Source organism: Eptatretus burgeri, chromosome 7 (assembly GCF_056783735.1).
Source record: "Eptatretus burgeri isolate ZD-2024b chromosome 7, Ebu_testis_v1, whole genome shotgun sequence".
Taxonomy (NCBI): domain Eukaryota; kingdom Metazoa; phylum Chordata; class Myxini; order Myxiniformes; family Myxinidae; genus Eptatretus; species Eptatretus burgeri.
The window spans coordinates 93,211,094-93,235,093 of NC_140967.1; the positions used below are offsets into that span (position 1 = coordinate 93,211,094).

Consider the following 24,000-nt stretch of genomic DNA (forward strand, 5'->3'; position numbering starts at 1 on the left):
CCTTAAAACAACTTGGATAAGTGGAGAAGCTTAATTTTTCAAGTTAAACCCCTGGTTACATTACCCCGTGTACCCCCACACCATCCCTCTCCCTTCCGCAGACCTCCTAATGTCTCCGTTCCCCCCACTCTTTTGTGCTTCCCTCTCCTGCCCCTCTTGTCTTCTGCTCCCTTTGTTATACATTCTGTGTGTTAGCTCTTATATGAGCCTCGACAATGTATACCAAAAAAAAAAGGTGAAACCCATTACACTTATTTTGTAACATTTCAAACAAATAAATTTGCTGCTGAAGTGATTTAGTGTTAATTAGGCAAAGGGTTTGAATACTTATATAACTTGGAATCATCTGATTTTTCTCTGTTAACATAACTTATTCACATTTTATCTGCATTTTGTTTTTTTTTAAGTTTTATCACTTTGGAGTCATTTGTGAAGATTCCATATATTAAGTTTGATTTGAAAGCATCATGAAACGAGTTCAGGTGGCATCAAAATGTGAATACTTTGGAGGTGGTGGAGGTAGGGGGGGGGGTGAATACTTTTGCAGGTCACTGTGTGCTTGCATGACTGATAGTTGGTTGCATGTGAGAATGCTCGAGATTGTTCAGCGATTCGTAGCCATTTTTGAACTCGATGTGCCATTTAAAAAGGAACAATGTGCAATATATGCATCAGCAAATTATGCAGAGTTAATGAATTAAATCAACAGGTTCTTGATTGAGATATGCTAATTGACTTGTACTCTTTCCAAGGTCTTTGAATGTCTTCTCAATTCCCATTTGCTCATGCATCTTGAATCTCCACAGTTTGACCATCATTATAGCTTTCAGAAGGAAACATCTACCAGTGATATCCTTTCTTATAGGAGGGGAAAGCGATGAAGGGGAGTGGGAGCGATGCTGCACCATATGTTGCTATATACTCTTGGAGGTTGGGAGGTAGGGGGGCGGGGAGCATGGAGGGGGTGGGAGCGAAGAGGATGGGGGAGCAATGAGGGGGAAGTGGGGATGTGAATGGTCCTGTCTGCTGGCATTACTACAGAATTGAACAAAATGGGGTACATTAAACCATGGTCAAACAAGATAGCAAAACCACCCATCACTTTCAAACAGCACATACCATTTTAAAGAGATTATTATTACATGGGCTTCCCTTAAGGTATACAACTTGAACTGCGCGTGCACCCTGTTTACCTGCTCTGGAACTGGATCTCTCGGAGGGGATTGCACACTACCTGGAGTGCCAAAGAACGTGTGAAGTGGAAAAAAAAAAACAAATGCCCCTCCAGCAGCCAGACCTGCCACCAAGCCCAACCCCACAGTCCAAACCCCAAAACCAAGCTCAGGCCCATACACCTGCGAGCCAATCGCACCTGAGCTGCAATGCTTATAAACGCCCGGAGACACCAGTGTTTTGTACCTTTATTTAATTTCAGCACATGTTCTACAACCAAAATGCTATACGCCCAGAATCTCTCAACCCAAGCCGAATCCCAAAATTCAAACCGCAGAATCCAACCCAGCAGCAGATACGATCGCCAAAAAAAGTGGCCATCCACTCAACCCGCACACTCCAGGCTCAAAACACAACACAAACACCACAGCATAATATAACCACCTCCAAACCCCAACACAACCACCCATTGTTTATCACTTCATGAAAGTTGGAAGAGGGGTGAGAGAGGAAGAGCGAGGAAGGAGTGGGGGAGCCAGGACAAACGAAGAGATGTGGGGGAAGACATGGATGGATGGATGGATGGATGGAAAGTGGATTCACAAGTTCCACAGTTGTTCACGAACACACGAAACTCCAATCTCACAGAGTGAACACGAGGTGTAAGTAATGAATGAGCTCCAAACCTGCTGTTCCTTAATCTGCCATTACATTCCTTGGTCCATAGATCCCTTCCCAACATCCATCCCTTCTCTCTATCCATCCATTGATAAGGAGCGGCAGACTTTACACCACAGGATGCAAAACAGGCAGGTGGTCGATCGATGTTTTTTTTTTTATTGTGTTCCTCAGGGGGACAGGGCAGATTGACATTGTGGGTACTTTTGCCATATATCGCCATGGCTTGCAAACGAAGCTCGATACAGCTTGTAGAGCACTCGCCAAGTAGCTTAAGCATTCAAGCAAGCACTCCAACGAAACTGTTGATTAGGAACGGCAGGCTTGGCAAGCAATTAGCGATTCCTGATCAGTCATATTAAACACCTCCCGGAGATGCCCAGAATGTAAAACAATGTCCGAATTGGACAAATGAACACGTATTTTTTTTTAGCAGTCGGAACTGCTGCGATTCTACAGTTTAAATTTTTAAAAATTTGGCTCTGGTTAAGAGATTCTAAAGGTTATGGTATGTGCGGAAATTAAATAAAGCCACGAATGCTGGCATCTCTGGGGTTTATAAGCATTGAGATGTATCCCGCGATTTGTAGCAATGATGGACACACATTTGATATGAGTGAGGAAAGTGGGGGGAAAAAAACAAACGATCGTTAAGAAACTACTGCGGCCTGTTTCAAGTCAAAGCATTGTTGAGCAGGCCAAAAAACAAAAGGTGAATTAAGACCCCCGCAAGGGACAGTGATGTGACCAAGGATGATATCCCTGATAAAGGATAATTTAATATGGCCATTAATTATCTTCAAAGAGGGTGTTTAAATTAACCCAAACACCCAATTTTCACTCGTGCACTCCCTTGGAGTTCCCCAAGTATGCATGCAAAGATTCATTCTGCTGGATTTCATAGTTTTGGAGTTATGGAGGATACGCACACACGCACGCACGCACACACGCACGTACACACTTATTATTATAGATTATATAGATATGTGGGCTTCTACTCTGAGAGACTTTGGGGAATCCTTTGTTGGAGGCCTTGATATCTCATAAGCCTTTGACAGAGTTTGGCATCGGGGTGTGATATCCAAGCTTCCTTCTTTCGGCTTTCCTCCTTCACTTTTCTCTCTCATATTGAGCTTTTTCTCTGACCGCTCTATGTCCGTAATTGTTGATGGTTCAACATCTCCCACCCCCTCCCCCCTTTCCTTATGAACAGCAGTGTCCCTCAGGGTTCTGTCCTGTCTCCAACACTCTTCCTTCTTTTTTTATCAATGATCTTTCTTCCACAAATAACCAAATGCACTCGTATGCTCATGACTCAACATTACATTCCTCCACATCTTTCCCATCTGCCTCATCTTCCCTCATTCGATCTACATCTCGTTTAATCACAGCCACCTCTTTAAATTCTGATTTGGCCAAGATCTCCCAGTGGGGGAAATGTAATGAAGTTAAGTTTAATGCTTCTAAAACTCAATTTCGTCTCATCTCTCTCTCTAAAACTCCTCTCAACTCTCCAATCTACTTTGAAAGCTCTACAATTATACCATGTGATACAATAAACCTACGAGGTATTACTCTAACATCAAATTTATCCTGGAATCCACACATTACACAAATAGCTAAGTCTGCCTCGAATAAATTAGGATTCCTGTTCAGATGTCGAAGATTCTTCTACTCTGAACAGTTGCTCCAACTATATAAAGGATTGATTCGTCCTTGTATGGAGTACTGCTCTCACATCTGGGGAGGTTCCAGCTCCACATACTTATTGGACAGAATTGAATACAAAGTAATTCGACTTATCAACTCTCCCAATCTGACCTCAAAACTCGACCCCCTCAAATTACGCCGCATAGTATGCTCTTTCTCTTTACTACAGATATTACTTCGGTTTCTGCTCCTGGGAACTTGCTGCTTGTATACCTCCACCATTAGTGAGACCAAGGAACACTCGACAAGCCACGACATCACATGATTATTGTGTGGCCATTGGCAACTCAAGGGTGGGCCATTACGATGTTTGTTTCTTCTCCTTCATTGCCAAACTCTGGAACTCTTTACCTTCTCATATCTTCCCAAATACTTATGACCTTCCCCTTTTCAAAAGGCAGTTTGTTTTTACATCCTCAAAAACTCTTAGACGATTCTCTCTTTCTTCACTTTTCTATACAAGCAATGGGCCTGGCCTCAATGAGGAAGCTATAGTCTGTGACTGGAGTCTTCAACATAAAAGAACCTGGCGTCAAAAGCAAAGAGAAGCTGACGGTTTGGGCGTTTTTACCCTTCTTCGATGCAAAAGATGTGGTCCAGTACAGTCAAAATGTCGGATGACCTACCACAAATTGCAACAAAAGCAAACTCAACAGTTTGATTCCTGGATATGTCCTCAGTGACAGAAAAAAAGTCCTAAGGGATCCTCCAGGGGGGGAAAGTCCTGAAATCATGGAAATCAAATATGGCCGCCACCCGGCTTCGGGGAAAATGAGAAAATTGTAAAGATTGATATTTTAAGATGTAAATATCTGTTTTTCTGCATTCTAATTGTTTCTAGTTATGGTCAGTATATTGATATACAAGAATAATTATAAAAAAAGTGAAATGTATTGAGGGTAAAATAAAAAATTAGAGCTTTTTTGTCCCGAAAAAATATATATATTTACCTCATACTGATTTTGGCTCCTGAACCAAAAAAAATAAGAAATGTTGAAGACACAAGATGAAATCAAGTCTATGGCAATGCAATATAATGATATAAATCATTGAAACATGAGAAAATTCACAATTCCACTCGGGGCAATCACATCTGCCTGACGAAGGTTTCGAAATGAAAATGAAAATTCGCATTAAACTCAGAAACTACATCCATTATAAACTTACTATACATGTTGAGAAAAATCAAGCATATTAAAGTTGGAACTCGACAATGTTGTCATCATCCTCATCATTGTCACATGGAGTGTTTGTGCAGCCAGAGCCTCTGCAGTTTCCACAAGCTGGAGTGCACTCGATGTTGCGCTTCTTGCATGTGCATCTCATGGTGCTACATTCAGCCTGGCAGTTGCACCTAATGACACGTAACATCTTTTCAGGAGCTGGAGCTGTTGATGTCTGAAGTGGCACAAAACCCTCGTCACACTTCTGCCAACCCCAGTCTGTGGAAGAAGTATGCAAGTCTGACATCTTGAAACGAATCAAAGACCACCTTCAGAAGCATGCCGAGTCTGCAAAGATATCTTCTAGAACTTCAGCGCTCTGGGTTCAGTATATGGACATGCTAGACATTCTACGCAAATACATCCGGGCAGAGTGAACTGGGCACTACATCTTCACGCCATCCAGGCTGCCTTACCTGGCAGCCTCGGGCCACAACCTGTATGCCAAATTTGCGAGGGTGTATCTGCAGCAGATATCCAACCTCAAAACTCAACATCCCAATGTCCAACAACGTTTCGATGAGAGGTTCCATGTGGTTCGATGAAGTGATCGCCTGTGGGCAGGTCTTTCATCGGACCTGATCATCGAACAAGTTCTGATGAGAAGTTTGAAGACCAGCGGGGGGCTCACACGAGGGCGAGGAATGACAGAGCAACAACGGCTGGTATGGCTACTATCAATGCCTGCCTGTGCAGAAATAAACCAGGCAATGCAGGAGCTCACATGTGTGAACTACAACACTGAAGAGCAGAAGAAGGACCTGACCAAGGCAAGACAATCTCGTGACTGGAAGGACACACTATCAGCTCTTCAGTATTTACAGGAACGGAATCCGTTCAGTAGTGATCCACGTCTGAGGAACATTGCCACTGGAGTTCATGCACACCCCACCATCAACGTCGATACAGCACATGCTGTAAGAGCCAAAATATTGAAATCTATGGATGGGAAAACACCTGCCGAGTACACATTTAAGAGGAAAGACCAAGTTGTCACCCTTGGCATGAAGTCATCTGTCAAGATTGATGGAGAGCAAGTCCAGTTGACGCACAACTCCTCTTCCAGAAACTGATCACTGTTGCACAGACAGCAGAAGATCTGGAGTCGGCCTTCAAATATGAACTGTACAGCTGTCCACCAGCCCTCTTTGATTCCTCTCTTCAGCTCTGAGAAGCACACAAGCAAGTCTTTGTTGATGCCATCTGGGATCTTCTTGGATCCGATGTCCCAGCCGATATCCCCAATGATGGGCAACAGTATATTTTGGATGGCGGGGCACTTGTTCAACGCATTCCATGGTCTCGTGGATCTACATACAGAGACATATACCACCAGTACACTGATTATGTAACGAAGAAGTACGGAGATGCCATAGTCGTGTTTGATGGTTATGAGAGTACCAACACGAAGGACATGACACACCAGAGACGGTCTAAAGGGAATGCTGGCACTACTGGGACATTTACAGCTGACATGCGTCTCACAATGAAGAAGAAACAGTTTCTTGCCAACAGGCAGGACAAACAGCGATTCATTTGTATGTTGAGTGAAGAGCTTCAGAAGAAGAACTGTGAGACACACCATGCCTCAGGGGATGCTGATCTCCTGATTGTACTGAAGGCCGTGCAGTCTGCTACTGTCACCAACACTGTGTTAGTTGGTGATGACACAGACCTCCTCGTCCTCCTATTACACCATGCAAGCTTGGAATCCCATGACCTCTTCTTTTGTCCCGAGCCAAAGAAGAAAACGAAGAAGCCTTGCATCTGGAACATCAAGGCTACAAAGATAATGATTGGTACAGACATATGCAAGCACATATTGTTTCTACATGCAGTTCTTGGGTGCGACACGACATCTCGTCTTCATGGGATTGGAAAGGGAGCGTCCCTCAAAAAGTTCAAAGCAAACAACACATTCCGTGAGCAGGCCAAGGTTTTTGATACATATGCAGCTTCCGTATGTGATGTGGCAGATACAGGAGAAAAAACATTGGTGATAATCTACAACGGAAAGTCAACTGACACCCTGGACACCCTCCGGTATCAGCGGTACTGGGACAAGGTGGCTTGGAGCTCCTCTCACGTGCAACCACAGACGTTACCACCAACATCAGAAGCAACAAAGTATTTCAGCCTGCGCGTGTATCTGCAAGTCCAAGAATGGAAGGGATGTGCAGATGAACTTCTTCCGACAGACTGGGGTTGGCAGAAGTGTGCCGAGGGTTTTGTGCCACTTCAGACATCAATAGCTCCAGCTCCTGAAAAGATGTTACTTGTCATTAGGTGCAACTGCCAGGCTGAATGTAGCACCATGAGATGCACATGCAAGAAGCACAACATTGAGTGCACTCCAGCTTGTGGAAACTGCAGAGGCTCTGGCTGCACAAACACTCCATGTAACAATGATGAGGATGATGACGACATTGTCGAGTTCTAACTTTAATACGCTTGATTTTTCTCAACATGTATAGTAAGTTTATAATGGATGTAGTTTCTGAGTTTAATGCAAATTTTCATTTTCATTTCAAAACCTTCGTCAGGCAGATGTGATTGTCCTGAGTGGAATTGTGAATTTTGTCATGTTTCAAGAATTACATAACTATATTGTATTGCCATTGACTTGATTTCATCTTGTGTCTTCAACGTTTCTTTTTTTTTTTTTTGTCCAGGAGCCAAAATCAGTATCAGGTGAATTTTTTTTTTTTGGGACAAAAAAAATGACATTTTTGGACAAAAAAGCTATAATTTTTTATTTTACCCCCAATACATTTCACTTTTTTATAATTATTCTTGTATATCAATATACTGACCATAACTAGAAACAATTAGAATGCAGAAAAACATATATTTACATTTTAAAATATCAATCTTTACAATTTTCTCATTTTCCCCGAAGCCGGGTGGCGGCCATATTGGATTTCCATGATTTCGGGACTTTCCCCCCGGAGGATCCCTTAGGACTTTTTTCTGTCACTGAGGACATATCCAGGAATCAAAATCTGTTGAGTTTGCTTTTGTTGCAATTTGTGGGAGGTTGACCAAATATTTCTGCTAAAATGCCTGTACTAGACAGAATAGCCTTCACGTTATCGAAACTGGCCTTCATGAGTCAGACTGGTTCTTCATTTTCCCGTGCACATAGCTTCCTGTGGATTTCAGTTTGCTTGTTATTCATCACATTTAACTTGATGGTGCACCAATGTTGAACAGCACATGTGACTGTTGGCTGCCATCTTGGTTTTGCACAGAATGCTTTGACCAGCGTTTGTCATCTCCCATACACCTTGATCAGGCCTGACAAATATAACTGCAAAAATACTTGGAGGGAACTATTGTTACCTATGCCACTGAAGGTGGACTGGGGTTATATTTTTCACCTCTGTTTGTTGGGTCGCCAAAATAGGTGACCCTCATTGTCAGTAATTCTGTCTGTTTGTTTGGATGTTTGTTTAGATGCTTGTTTGGATGTTTGTTCGTTTGTCATCAGCATAATTGGTAGTAAACTTGGGCGGATTTTGACCAAACTCGGGTGGTAGGTACATCCTATGACCTCGTGATTTGGAAATTGTGATGGTTGCTAGGGATGCTTTGGTTCCCTAGCAACAACCAAATAACCTTCAAAATCGGTACCGTTCACGCGAAATCAATTCCGAAAGCCATTATCCCACGTAGGGTTATGAAATTTGGCACGAATGATCTACAGGTGATGCTCTATCAAATGTATTCCGGTTTTTATGATATATGGAATACTTTACCCGCAGCGCCCCCTACAATTAGGGTATGCGTGAAAATTGGCGAAAATTGAAGGCCCCCTAGCGACCAGGTGAGTGCATCGATACAAATGAAACTTTGCTGGTTCATGGTACTCAATGAGTACTACAACTTTGCCTCAGGACATATTGACCGATTTCGCTTAGGTCAGGGGTCAAAGGTCAATTAGTGCAAAAATCAATAATATGCGAGAGCTGGAGGTGCCTTCGCGCCAAATGCTACTCCTCCTCGGGATATGGTCGGGTGGTCATGAAAATTCAAACGAATCGTCTGGAATACATTGTGCACAAACGATCGAGCCGGATTTTTGATTTAGATCTTTGTTCACCCACAGCACCCCCTCGAACTTTGGGGATTTCCGATTTCAAACCGCATTTTCGTTCATCTACTGAGTAGTTATCAATAGATGGAACTGGATGAGATTTGATATGCATAATCTTAAGGTGATTCCCTATCCGCTATATGACATCCATTTTGCTCTATATCTTATAGTTTCCATGCTCGGTGACCCATCGCCGCCTACCGGCTTGTCTGTTTATTTGTCTCTCTGAGTAGGATATCTCACAAAGTTATGGATGGATAAGGACAAAACTTGGTGGGCAGGTTGGTTATGTATGCCTGGTGTTGGCTTAATGGTTGGGGTGGTGGGCTTTTGATCCTAGGGTCCTGAGTTCAAATCCCACTCAGCTGTTGAATTAATACCAGGTGGGGTCAACTTGGCCTGTCATCCTTCCGAGGTCAGCAAAATGATTGCCAGCATGCTGGTTTACTGTGTCGGAGTGGCGCCCCGTCTCGCATTGTGCCCAATAGCCAAGAAGACTGCTTAGGCAGCACCAACGCTCTGCACAGAGTATGGTCCCAATCTCCTCTCCTCGGTTGTGTGACATGGATGAATTGGTTAGATTTTGGGGATCCGATCATTTTTAAGGTGATTCGTCACCATCGAGATGATCCATGAGACTATATAAGGCCCAAGACATTTTTGAGGTATCATGCTTTACGTCGTTTTTGGCCTTCTGGTCTCAATGGTGAAGAATCACTTAGAAATTTTAAATAATTCTCGTATCCAGATCTGGATCCGGATCCTCACCAAAATCGAAACATTTCTTCCTTGTCACACACCCAACATGCCCACCAAATTTCATCCAGATCTGTCTGCAGCTTCTTGAGATATCCTGCACACAAACAAACAAATGAAATTGCTCGTTGAACAAGGAATTGCTGGAATAACTTTGTCATATTTCCATGATCTCTGAAAAAACAAAAACCTGGAAATCAATTTGGTTCTTATAAGTCGACAGTGCTACTGTTTAATGAGTTATAGCACTTAGTTTGGTCATGATCATAACTTGGAAGTCAATCGGACTTGAAATGACATTTTCATCGCAATTTGAAATTTTTGACCCGACCCCCCTGACATTCGACCCCCGACCGCTAAAAAGGGTGTTGGTGTGACACCCCAATGAGACATATGGTTGGATGCAGAATTGGAAGATGCACATTTGGGATTTGGTTTGAAGTCGATACGACTATTTTAGCGGACGTTATTGCGAAAATAAGAATTTCGGTTTTCGGTGACCTAGACCTTTGACCTTTGACCTAGATTCACCCAAAACGACAAGTGTCTAAGTTGGACCATGGCTGACGTCTGTACCCAGTTTGGTCATGATCGCTGAAATGGTGTGGCTGCTACAGGGTAAACAAACAAACAAACAGACAGACAGACACACAGAATGACACACACAACCGACCGACATAATTGCCGAAAATCCGACGGATTCCAGCAATTAACAAACAGACAAAGGGGTGAAAACGACCTCCTTCACCATCTGTGGAGGAGGTAAAAACAACATGCAGCACGATATTTCAAAACGTTACGGATTGGTAATGACGAAATTTGGTGAATGAGTTGGTTTGGTGACAAGAACAAGCCGATTTGATTTTGGTTCAGGTCCGGATTCAGATCCGGCCTTTCGGGGGGAAACAAAACGTGAACTGTTCAGCCTGGCGGAGGTACGTGCTCCACCGAGTGTGGTTCTAGTTTGAAACATATTTTCTTATTTAAAAGTCCGCATCAACCTTGATTGGCCCATGTAAATATAAAATATTGAAACCGATATTTCCACCATGGCCAGTAGTTGAACTTTTTCAAATGGCTTTGAAAGTATAAAACAAACGAAAGCAGAGCAAGGCAGAGTTTATGCAACAGAATTTCAACAAAGCTTTGCAATACATGCATCAAATACAGCAAGAAAATTTCCCTTTTTCCAATCAATTATCACCTGCCCCCAATCCCCCACTTTCACAATAAACCAGATAATGGACAGCAGGGTTACCCATTGTTAGGCCAGACCTCAATGGAAAGTGGATCTTTTAGACCAAATTGCACCTCTGATGGAAAGGTGCTCAATGCAATGGAAGGTGGGGTGACGACATTCCTGGCGGTCCTCGAGAAAGAAACTTGGACTTATTTAAGACTTGAGGCCGAGGATGTGGTTGTTGGGTCGGGTCAACAAGGGATGGTTAATGGAAGGGATGTTGTATACGAGTGCCATGAGCTTTTTGTACACAAATCCGTGGATTCAGGGATCGATTCCTTTCCCTGGTGAATCGATTCACGAATCCTGGTATGTGTAAACAACACAACGTTGAAGGTGTTGCGCATGAATACCAAGAGTTTCAATGGAAAGCCTGAAGAGTAAAGATGGAAGGGTACAACATAGTTGCTGTAAGCAAAACTTGTTTTAGTGAGAAATCTGACTGAAGGATGGGAATTAAAGGCTACATGGTTGAGAGACAGAGACAAAGACAGAGGGCAATCTGGGAGAAAGATAGTATTGTATTGAGAGAAAGGCATGACATTAATGGAGAGGATTTTGTGTCGATGGAGATTAGAGATTGCAAGAAAAGTAAGATACTTGAAGGATGCTTTTACAGGCCTCCTGGTGTGAGGGAAGAGGAATAAGGAGTACATGAAGAATTCAAAAGGGCATGTGATCAGGGAAGACTATTGATTGTGGGGGATTTTATCTTGCTCGGGATAGATTTGGGAACATAAGGCAGTGCAAATGGGGATTTTCTAGATCTTGTCCAAGATGGCTTCTTTTTTTTTTTTTTTACTCTAGTGTGTCGTAAATCCCATGAAGGGGTGGGGAGAGTACAGTGTTCGACCTCTTTTTAAGTAATGTCCTAATATTCCAGTGAGTTGTGAATGTGAAGGCAGAAAGAGACCAGGGTGGTATGCAGTATAGTTAAGGATAAGCAGAAGGCATTCATTCAGTACAAAATAACAGGTTGACTTCGATTCCAGCTCTCATCAGTAGAGAAGAAACAGAGATTAGTTTAGAAAATAACTCAGCACATCAAAAGGGAATATTAAAAGAACATAGCCAAGAATATTAAACATAACAGCAAGACATTCTTTATATCTATATGTACAGGGTGGGGCATTTATATCTGACACATTTGCAATCTTTCTAGACGGAAGCAGTCGTGGCATAACTAATTATTGTTTTCTTTGTTTTACAGATAATACTTTAAAGTTTTTATTGATGGAGCACTTTAAATGCAATGAGCATGCTAATTTCACAAACAAGGTCATCATGACAGATGAGGCACACTTTGATTTGGCAGATTTAACTCCATAAGATTTCTTCCCATGGGGATTTCTAAAGGGCAAAGTTTATAAGGAACATCCAACATCGATCGATGAATTGAAGGCAAACATCACTGCAACCATCCGCTTGATCAAGAGACATTGCTTGCGGTAATGAACAATAATAATATGATCTGCTGTCGTGAATGCACAAATTCGAAAGGGGCCCATTTGTCTGATGTAATTTTTTAAGAAATAAAGAATCAAAATTGATTTTAACAAGCTCAAATGAGCTAAGATCCTCGTCCTCTTAATGATGTCGTCATAAAAACGAATATGACGTCATTGTGATGTATTAGGTTTGCGATAAATTATCTGTGCTAATGCCCAGCTTGATTCCCACAAACAAAATTCAAACAGCTTGCCTAGTTTCGGAGATAATGGTATAGGCGATTTCCATTAGCGGCGATATTATGACATCAACTTTTTTTCTGGGAAGAATTTCCAAAATCGGAGATGGTTACTGTCTGCGCGTGGGCTTTCTGCATATACATGGCAAGTTTCACGAAGATCCGATGAAAACTCTGTGTTGTGAAACAAAAAATGTCAAAAAATTGGAATGACGTCAAAAAAATTGATATGACGTCATAGTGATGCATCATATGTGCGGTAATTCATCTCTGCTATTCTGTCAAAATGTCCTGTTCGATTCCCACAAACAGAATTCAAAAAGCTTGCCTAGTTTCGGAGATAATTTTTTAGGCGATTTCCATTCGCGGAGATATTTTGACGTCATAACTTTTTATTTTTCGGAGGGAATTTTCAAAATCGGAGATGGTTACTGTCTGCGCAGAGTATTTTTACATTTCTATGCCAAGTTTCAGGAAGTTTTGATGAAAACTGTAGGCTGTGAAACAAAAAGGTCCACAAGAAGAAGATGAAGAACAACAACGTGAGTAAGACTTAGAGATCCTCCACGAGGATCTAAAAACTTTAAGTATGTGCCAATGTTGTATAGAATTTTTATTTTATTTGGTTTAGAAACAAAAAAGTTATTAGGATAATAAAACCGTCAGATATAAATGCCCAAACCTGAATATAAGTTTCATTAATTTTGTACACAGTCTGTGGCTGTTGGTTGCATCATTACTGGGAGCACAGCTGTGCTCCTGATGCAGTGCCCACCGTTTTGAGTAAGCTGGTACTCATTTTGCCAACCTTGAAGGATGACAACCAAGTCAACCTACCTGGTGTTATTTAACGGCTGGCAGGGGCTTGAACTCGAGAACCCGAATATCTTACACCAGCCACCTTGACCATCAAGCCAACACAAGGCTTTATATGAGAGGTAAAGAAAGGATTATGAGGAGTGTAAGTTCATTGTGGAAGAGAAAAGGAGAATTGGTGGATGATGAAGGTGACATGTCAGGATTATTAAATTGTTTTTTTACTTCTACATTGACACGGGAACAGTCAGAGGAACTTCCAATACCTGAGATTATCTATCTTGGGGGTGAGCAAGGACTTTTAAAAGAGATTTAAGTCTGAGATGAGGAAGTAAAGAAACTGGAAAAAATTAAAGGATGTTAAAGTTCCAGGACTGGATAACATGCATCTGAGTAGGGAGAGAGGTTGCAGGAGCAGATAAACATGGTGTTAACGGATATCTTTCAAAGCTCATTAGAGTCAGGACTCGTACAAGAGGATTGGAGAGTGGAAAATGTAACACCATTATTTAAGAAAGGATCCAGAAAATAATTGGGAAACTATAAACCTGTTGGTTTGACTTCAGTTGTGGGGAAGGTGTTGGAGACATTAATTAAGGACCAGATGAGGAACCATTTAAACAAATACAAACTAACCAAAGGTAGTTCCTGTCTCACAAATCTTTTAGAGTTCAATGAAGCAGCGTCTGATTGGGTGCATGAGGGAAGTGCAGTGGACATAGTATATCCAGACTTTAAGAAGGCATTTGATAAGGTTACCACATGGGAGGTTGTTAGCCAAGGGAAGGGCTTGTAGAGTGGCTGGTCAGGTAGCTAATTGGATTACAAATTGGATTTGTGATAGGAGGCAAAGAGTAGCTGTGAGTGGGAGGATGTCTTGCTGGGAGGATGTAAGTAGTGGGGTACCTCAGGGTTAGTACTCGGACCATTACTATTCATAATTCAAATCACCGATTTGGATCGTGGGGTGAAGAGTAGGCTTTGGATATTTGAAGATGACACAAAGCTTGGAGGTAAAGTGGATAGCAGAGGGGGTGGTGATCAGATTCAGGTAAGTATTGATACTTGCATAGATTGGGCAAAGGATTGGCAGATGTAATTTAACCTGAGCAAGTGTAAGGTGTTGGGGATGGGAAAGAACAATGAAAATAGAGATTACAGGATGCAAGGGGTAATTTTGCAGCGTGTCACACAGGAGAAAGATCTGGGGGTAGTAATAGATATTGAGGATAAGCAGAGAAAACAGTGCCAGGTACCTATAGGTAAAGTAAATAGGGTTTTAGTTTGTATTTGTAGGGGGATAAATTGTAAATTAAAAGGGGTAGTCTTAATATGATATACTATAGGCATTTAGTGAGAACTCATCTGGAATATTGTGTACACTTTTGGTCACCACGTCTGAGGAAGGACACAGCTGTGAGAGAGAGAGAGAGAGATGGAGATGGAGATGGAGATGGAGATGGAGATGGAGATGGAGATGGAGATGGAGATGGAGATGGAGATGGAGATATGGAGATGGATATATATCAACATAGGTCGACAAGGTTGATTCCAGGACTAACTAGATTAAGTTATGAGGAACCTTTGAAGGAGATAGGGCTTTTTACATTAGAAAGGAGGTGATTACGAGCGGATTTCATTGAGATGTTTGACATAATGAAGGGTATCGACAAAATTGGTGCAGAAGAGTTGTTCAACAGAATGGACAGTGATAGGACCAGGGGCCACAGCTTGAGGGTAAAAAGAAGAGTCAAGACAGTAGTAAGGCAAAGGTCTTTTATTTCGAGTAGTTAATGCATTGAACGGTCTCCTGGAAAGGCAGTCACAGCATAAACAAGTGGATAGGTTTAAATTGGAATTAGATAGGTACCTATATGCATTAGAGTATGGCACAGGTTGTTACCCCATGCATGTGAAGTGCAAAAAGTGGGGTTAAGCAATTGGTTGACTCTGTCTATAGATGTCAGTCTATGATCGAGGAACGATGTGATTGCAATGGAGTTCGACATTTTGAACAATGTAGAACACGAACCTGCAGTTTTAACAGTACTTTGGCTTTGAATTTGGCAAATTGTACGGAATCTCTTCCCGATCATGCATGCGCAGAGGAGTGAGGTTATTGTTTCAGTCTGTCTGTCTGCCTGCCTGACAGTGAAAATTGAAAATCATTCCAAACAGGAAACTTGACGTTTTTTTTAGTGACGTCATAAAGGACACAAACAACAGGCACGAATAACTACTTTGACGTGTTGAATAAGGTGGTGCAACAGAAGTTGCATCAACGGCGGTAAACTTCTGAATTTTGTGGAATATGGATCATCTTTCTTGTTGGCCATTCCAAAAATCTTCAGTTTAGCAGGACTTGGACAAAATATTATTGCAATGTAAGAGTTTTAAAATACCCTTCCCATGTCCTTTTTTCTCAACATGGGATAATGTCTTGCATGAATTATTTAGTTTTTTGATGTATAAAAAAAAATAGAAAAAAAAGATGAGTCAGTCATCGCTCTTTGGCAGTAAAAAGAAATCCTTCTTTAACGTTGCTTCATTGTCAACATAACTGGTGTATCGTTATCTTCCTCAATGTCTATTCAACCCAAACACCCCTTTCATTACTTATCTCATGCTTCAGCACAGAAATTACACCGCAGCATCAGCTTTCACCGTGTAATTGGTTTGCACAGTACGGTTTTCATTTTGTTGGTATTAAAACTGTTCTGATCAAACAACGCCTCAACAATCAGCCACGATGATAACAGTGCATTTGTTTCCTGTTTGAATCACACCTTTCATAAAAGCACCGTTACATATCCTTTGGTTCTTTCTTCTTCTTGTCATTCTTCTTCTTCTTCTTCTTCTGGTAGCAAATCATTGTATTGTTTGAACCGAACTGGGCATTCGTCAATGTGGAGCATTGAAAGTCTAGGGAGGTAGTAGCAATGGAACACACCACACAAGCAAGCAAATTGGTTATGCAATCCATCGTGACTGAGATACGAAACCAGTGCACGAAAAGAGTTAACGAGTTGAGTGTTCAGAATCTATGAGCTGGAATTTAACTTGTAGTTGGTCAAACTGTAAGCAAGGGTGCAAATACAACAAGAAACTGATGAAAAAAATATATATATATATATATATATATATATATATATATATATATATATATATCAAATTCAGCAACACAGTAATAGCTGGAAGAATGAAAATCCTATTCAATAACCAACTGAATAAAATATTTGCAAAACCTTTACTTTCCACGAGATAATAAGTGTTTAGCAATGAGGCACGAGTTATCCTGAGCATCCGTTTCTGACGCCGAGAAGGCCTCTACGACCCGTTTTGGATTTACAATATTTATTGATATCACACGCGATGCATCATGGTTCAGGCAGTCTCACATACCTTTGATTGCTCATCTCTACAGGCCTTCGCCGATCACTCTACGAGGGCTTTAACTTGAGTCTAAAGATTCCTGAGCAAGTATTGCTCCAATTGCTGGTCTGTCCCAGAATTTATGAAACCCAGATGATGAACGGTTTCAACGGAGGGTTTTGTCATGATGCAAACAGAATGTCGTGATGGAACGAAAGCAAACTACAGCTGAGTGTGCATGCAGCTTCAATGTGGTGGCCAAATGAAACATCGAGCAGAGTCCAAGGCCCAACTGCTCAAAGGCTCATTAAGGAAAAATAAATAAGGTTTTGTCATCGTAATGCAATAAGGATTATGCCACCATTATCCAGTGTCAACCAATACAATTTATGCGAAATTAAAAATAACAGAAAACGACAGGTGACATGTTCTATAGCTTGGTGATGCCGAATGCTTATACCTACATGTTGTATGTTGTTGATGTGGAGGATGAGCTAGTGGCCCAACATAATTCTGCAAAACAAAACAAAAAAAAATACAATTCAAATTTAGCAACTATGAGTGCAACACATTTTAGAAACCCCCAAAATGTAGTTTTTACAAAAAGCAATTTCCATTAGGCCTTGTGTTTGCAAGAGAAATGCTATTGGCAAAGAATGCCGTGAGCTTTGGCCTTTTACATTACAAACGCATTGCTGCACCTATCCCATTGGACGATATCCTGAACTTCCGTGGGTTGATTAACCTGGAAAAAATTTTTGGGGGATCACACGAGATATTCATAAGAGTCATAATCGGGGCAATCGATTGTTAAAACTGTTCATATCTTAATTACACATATTTGTATGCTTATTTGAGAAAGGTATCGTGCAACATTTATTCCCAACTGATGCAAACAATTTGGGATGTATAATTCATCATAAGTAGATGCTCGAATGGGGAGAGGAACATTTGCTGGCACTGGTAAAATTTTGCTGTAAAAAATATGGAGACTACAAATTTAACAATGGCTGTGAAATCAAGGCAGCCTTCTGTGTTTGCTTCCAAATCTTGTATCCCCAACCCCTCACTCTCTGTACCCACCCTACCCGGTCACACCAAACTACTCCTGAGTTCTGCGTTATTTTCAGCTGAAAAGGTGGAGACGTTTTTGGCAACTCTCAAATCTGATTCTGATTCTGCAACCGGACCAGACGGCATCAGTTTCTTTGTCCTGCAAACCTGCTATGCTGCTCTTGCACATCCTCTCTTTGCTCTTTTCACACAATAATTTGCCCCAGGCCTAGGGCATCTTCCATCTGCTTGGAAGTCGGCCAATATCACTGCATTACATAAGTGGTGCAAAAACCGATCGTAACTACAGACACAACTAACTACAGACATCAGCTTACTTCCAATCATCAGCAAGGTCATGGAATCCATCATCGCAGTTGGCATAAAATAATTATTTTTCTCCAACGACCTGGTCTCAGATCATCATTTTGGATTCAGACCAGGTCCACTCCACCTTGAACATGCTGCTTCGACTCTCCTAATAATTGATGGATGCCTTCTGTCAGACATGTGATCAGGGACATCCCTTCTGGACATATCGCAACCTTTCGATACAGTCTGGCATTCTGCCTTGCTCTCCAAACACCCTGCCTATGGCACACAATGCCACCTCCACTCTTGGGTTACTGACTTCCTCCACTCTCGTAGCCGACGTATGACTCTCAACTGTATCCTTTCAGCTTCTCCCCTTGTCAAGGCTTGAGTGCCCCAAAGCAATGTTCTCGGCCCCATTCCTATTCCTAATCTTCATCAACGATTTCTATGACTCTGGAAAATCATCTTTATCTTTTTGTTGATGGCTTTACCTTTACTTCTGCAGTGATACCCCTTATCCTTCAGACAAGCAGGTTGCAGCCTCTTCCCTCTCTTCAGACCTTGATAAAATCACAAACTGGTCAAAAAAACTGGAATATGTCTTTCAATCCTGACAAATCTCTCACTCTCACCCTCTCTCTCTCTCTGAAAGGACCATCTGGAAAGTCCTCCCATCTATTTTCTTAATAACCCTCTCAAAGAAGTTCAGTCACTCAAACTCTTGGGTCTCACTCTCAGCCACGGTCTTTCTTGGGAAAACCACATTTCAAAGTTGGCCTCCAAAGCCAGCTGTCGATTGGGCATTCTTTGTCGTATAAAGTCCTTCATTGACACACCTGAACTGTCCACCTGTAAAGCTTTCATCCACAGCTTGATGGTGTACTACTGTCCCCTCTGTGCTGGCTCCCCTGCCTCACACCTTGTTCAGCTTGACACTGTGGAAACCAAGGCCTTCAAGATCATTGGATTCTCCCATACTGAAAGTCCATGGGCCTATCACTTCACCATCGTAGACTGGTCAGTGGTTTCTCTGTCATTTTCTGCCTCCTTTCTGGTTGTGCACCCTCTGTCCCCTCCGTGCTTTGCCCTCCCCCCATGGTTTCTGCAGGGCGCACGTGGTCAACCATCAACCCCCTTCTGGTGAAACTACCTAAATCCAAGATCACTGCTCACCTCCAATCATTCCTTCCTCTTTTTTTCACACCTGTGGAACCAACTTCCACATTCTCTTCAATCACATTCTTCCCTCCAGGTCTTCAAGACAGCTGTTTACCACCATTTCAGATCATTCCCCATCCAAAACCATGATCTTCTCTGCCCTGGTGTTAACCCCCACCCCTTTTTTTTCTTCTTCTTCCAGTTTTTCCTTGCTTTTTGAAAATGGGAAGGTCATAAGTGTTTGGGAAGACGTGAGAAGGTAAATAGTTCCAGAGTTTGGCAGTGGAGGGGAAGAAACAAACATCGTAACGGCCCACCCTTGAGTTGCCAATGGCCACACAATAATCGTGTGATGTCGTGGCTTGTCGAGTGTTCCTTGGTCTCACTAATGGTGGAGGTACACTGGCAGCAAGTTCCCAGGAGCAGAAAACGAAGTAATATCTGTATAGTATAAAAGAGATAGAGAATCTATGATGTGGTGTAATTTGAGTGGGTCGAGTTTTGAGGTCACATTGGTGGAGTTTACAAGTCGAATAACTTTGGATTCAATTCTGTCCAGTCAGTATGTGGAGCTGTAACCTCCCCAAATGTGAGAGCAGTACTCAATATAAGGACAAATCAATCCTTTGAAAAGTTGGAGCAACTGTTCAGAGGAGAAGAATCTTCGACATCTGAATAGGACTCTTAATTTCTTCGAGGCAGACTTAGCTATTTGTGTAATGTGTGGATTCCAGGATAAATTTGATGTTTGAGTAATACCTCGTAGGTTTATTGTATCACATGGTGTAATTGTAGAGCTTTCAAAGGAGATTGAAGAGTTGAGAGGAGTTTTGGATAGAGAGATGAAAATAAATTGAATTTTAGAAGCATTAAACTTAACTTGATTACATTTGCCCCACTGGGAGATCTTGTCTAAATCCGAATTTAAAGAGGTGGCTGTGATGAAACGAGATGTAGATTGAGTGAGGGAAGACGGGGCAGATGGGAAAGATGTGGAGGAATGTAATGTTGAGTCATCAGCATACGAGTGCATTTGGTTATTTGTGGAAGAAAGAAGGTCATTGATAAAAATAAGGAAGAGTGTTGGAGACAGGACAGAACCCTGGGGTACACTGATGTTTATAGGGAAGGGGGCAGATGTGAGATGTTGAACCATCAACAATAAGAGAGATAGAGCGGTTGGAGAGAAAGCTCGATATGAGAGAGCAGAGTGAAGAAGAAAAGCCGAAAGAGGGAAGCTTGGATATCAGACCCTGATGCCAAACTCTGTCAAAGGCTTTTGAGATATCGATGCCGACAACAAAAGTTTCCCCAAAGTCTCTCAAAGAAGAGGCCCAGACATTCGTAATGCAAGAAAGGATATCACCTGGAGATCTTGCCTTGCGAAAGCCACATTGGTGGTCAGATAGAAGACTGTGAGATTCAAGATGCTTGAGAAAATGGGAACTGAGAAGACATTCAAAGACTTTGGAAACTATCCAATTCAAGACACAGAGAAAACATTCAAGACAAAGACTTTGTTTGTCCGTCTATCTATTTTCTCCCTTGACGCTGTTGTTGGCATTTCCCCTTCTCTTTATCCTGTTCCCTTTGGTCTGTTGCATCCTTGATCCATTCTGTGTTTGAGCTCTTTCACGAGCCTTGGCTCTGTATCCAAAAATAAATAAATAAAGGCAGCCTCTTTTGCTACAACAAAGGGTTAACGCCCAAAACGTCGGCTTCTCATTGGTTTCCACGTGGTTAACAGACCTCAAACAACGTTCTGATTTTGTCCCTTGCTCTACCTGTCTGCCAACACAGGTCGACACGAGCCTCCACCAGCCAGACGAGATATTCATTCTAACCTTAGGGTTGCATCATGCTTGAGAAGCTTTGAAAATTGCAAGAACCATTTCGAAGTTCTACAAACTTGAGCAACATAACCCCACATACATAAAGTTTGGAGGAGTGGTGACGGTGCAACGGAGGCGGGCGGTGGTGACGGTGCAACGGGGGCGGGCGGTGGTGACGGTGCAACGGGGGCGGGCGGTGGTGATGGTGCAACGGGAGCGGGCGGTGGTGACGGTGCAACGGGGGCGGGCGGTGGTGACGGTGCAACGGGGGCGGGCGGTGGAGAGGGGCCCACGGGGGCGGGGGGGGGCGTTGGTGCAACGGGGGCAGGGGGTGGGGGCGGCGCAAGGGGGGTGGGCGGTGGCGACGGTGCAGCAGGGGCGGGCGGTGGCGACGGTGCAGCGGGGGTGGGCGGTGGTGACGGTGCAGCAGGGGAGGGCGGTGGCGACGGTGCAGCGGGGGCGGGCGGTGGCGACGATGCAGCGGGGGCGGGCGGTGGCGACGGTACAGCGGGGGCGGGCGGTGGCGACGGTACAGCGGGGGCGGGCGGGGGCGACGGGACAGCGGGGGCGGGCGGGGGCGACGGTACAGCGGGGGCGGGCGGTGGCGACGGTACAGCGGGGGCGGGGCGGTGGCGACGGTACAGCGGGGGCGGGCGGTGGCGATGGTACAGCGGGGGCGGGCGGTGGCGACGGTACAGAGGTGGCGATGGTACAGAGGGGGGGAGGGGTGGCGACGGGGCAGCGGGGGGGGGCGGTGGTGACGGTGCAGCGGGGCGGGCGGTGGCGATGGTACAGCGGGGGTGGGCAGTGGCGACAGTACAGTGGGGCGGGCGGTTGCGACGGTACAGCGGGGGCGGGCGGTGGCGACGGTACAGAGGTGGCGACGGTACAGCGGGGGGGAGCGGTGGCAACGGTGTAACAAGGGCGAGCGGTGGCGACTGTGCAGCGGGGGCGGGCGGTGGCGACGGTGCAGTGGGGGCGGGCGGTGGCGACGGTGCAGTGGGGGCGGGCGGTGGCGACGGTGCAGCAATGGAGATTGGTGGAAATGAGGTGTGGGGGAGAGTTTTTGTGGGTGATGAGATTATTAAATATGTAGATTCTTCATTCTGCAGGAAGGATTGTAGACATAGAATTATGTGTAGTTTTGAAGCAGCAGGAGTTAGGGACATTGAAGGAAGGGTAAACGATATTGTATCGGGTCACGGCAGGAAGAAGTTGGTTGTGGTACACCTCGGTGCGAATGATGTCGAGAAAGTTTACTCAGAGATTTTGAAAAATAGATACAGGATATTGGGTAAGCGGATGAAAGCAAAGGGTTGTGAGGTCATGTTTCAGGGATCCTCCCAAGATTAGGAAACAATATAGAAATTATGAGCAGAGCAATAGACGTCAAGCAATAGCTGGAAGAATCGTGGAGGGAGGATGGTTTGCCGGGTCCGGGTGGGAAGGAAGAGGAGGAAGGAGAAGTACATGAAGAATTCAAAAGGATATGTGGTAAGGGAAGAGTATTGATCATGTGGATTTTAACTTGCTAGGGATATATTGGGTCCAGGAACAGGGAAAGGGCAGAGCGGATGAGGATTTCCTAGTTTTAGTCCAGGATTCCTTTTTAACCCAGTTTGTAGATAAGCCCACGAGGGGGAGTGCAGTGTTGGACCTCCTTTTAAGTAACGATCCCAATATGGTGGAGGAGGTGGAGGTCTGGGAGCATTTTGGAGCAAGTGACCATAACCTTGTGTGTGCAAAGATTCTGTTGAGCATTAGAGTCCAGGATAGTAGAGTAAGGCTATTAGATTTCAGGAAGGCAAACTTTGAGGGTATGAGGAGAAAGTTGGGTGATGTAGATTGAGAGACTTTAACAACTGGACAATCAGCATCAGAGAAATGGGAAACCTTTAAGGACAAAATGTGCAGAGTGCAGAGTAAGTACATTCCATTGAGGTGTAAAACGAGAAGTAGAAAGAGACCAGGGTGGTTGAGCAGTGAAATAAGGAATACTATTAAGGAGAAGCAAAAGGCATTTATAAGGTTTAAAATAATAGGACTGGAGTTAGATTGATATCACTATCGGAGTAAACAAACGCGTCAAGAAAATAAGTCGGCAAGCCAAAAGAGAGTATGATAAGGACATGGCTAAGAATATTAAACATAACAGCAAGGCTTTCTTTAAATATATCAGGAGAAAAGAACAGGTTCGGACCAATGTGGGTCCATTGAGGAATAGCACCGGGAGAGTGGTTAGTGATGAAAGTGAGACGGCACGCTTATTAAACAGATATTTTGCTTCAACTTTTACACAAGAACAGTCAGGAGAATTGCCAATAACTGAGAGTATCTATTGAGAAGGTGAGAAAGGACTTTTACAGAAGATCCAGGTTGGGGTGGAGGAAGTAAAGGAACAGCGAGCTAATCGAAGAGTAGACAGGCTCTGGGGCCAGATAATATGCAACCGAGAGTATTGAGAGAGGTGGCCGAGCAGGAAAGCGAGATGTTAACGGATATTTTCAATAGTTCACTGGAGTCAGGACAGGTACCGGAGGATTGGAGAGTAGCAAATGTAACACCATTATTTAAGAAAGGATCCAGAGAAGAATTGGGAAACTATAAACCTTTTAGTTTGACTTCAGTTGTGGGGGAAGATGTTGGAGATATTAATTAAGGACCAGATGAGGAACCATTTAAACAAACCCATCTAATTAAAGGTAGTCAGAATGGGTTTACCAAAGGTAGTTCCTGTTTAACAAATCTTTTAGAGTTCTATGAAGCAGTGTCTGATTGGGTGGATGAGCGAAAGGCAATGGACAGAGTATATCCAGACTTTAAGAAGGCATTTGATAAGGTACCACATCAGAGGTTGTAAGCCAAAGTGAGGGCATGTGGAGAGGCTGGTC

General features: G+C 43.3%; 1 protein-coding gene and 1 long non-coding RNA gene across 7 annotated transcripts in view; one reads left to right on the plus strand and one right to left on the minus strand.

The window, feature by feature from the left end:
- Positions 1-24,000, plus strand: part of LOC147023813 (uncharacterized) — a 29,587-nt gene that overhangs the window by 209 nt on the left and 5,378 nt on the right. The gene's annotated exons all lie outside the window — the stretch shown is intronic.
- LOC147023814 (receptor-interacting serine/threonine-protein kinase 4-like) overlaps positions 15,142-24,000 on the minus strand; it is a 68,137-nt gene continuing 59,278 nt past the window's right edge. For all 6 annotated transcript variants that reach the window (XM_085889637.1, XM_085889636.1, XM_085889635.1 and 3 more), the window contains 2 exons: positions 17,216-17,264; positions 15,142-16,301 (listed from right to left, as the gene is read on the minus strand). In XM_085889637.1, coding sequence (XP_085745763.1) covers positions 16,183-16,301; positions 17,216-17,264 — 168 coding nt within the window. In that variant the 3' untranslated portion in view covers positions 15,142-16,182. The remainder of the gene's footprint in view (positions 16,302-17,215; positions 17,265-24,000) is intronic.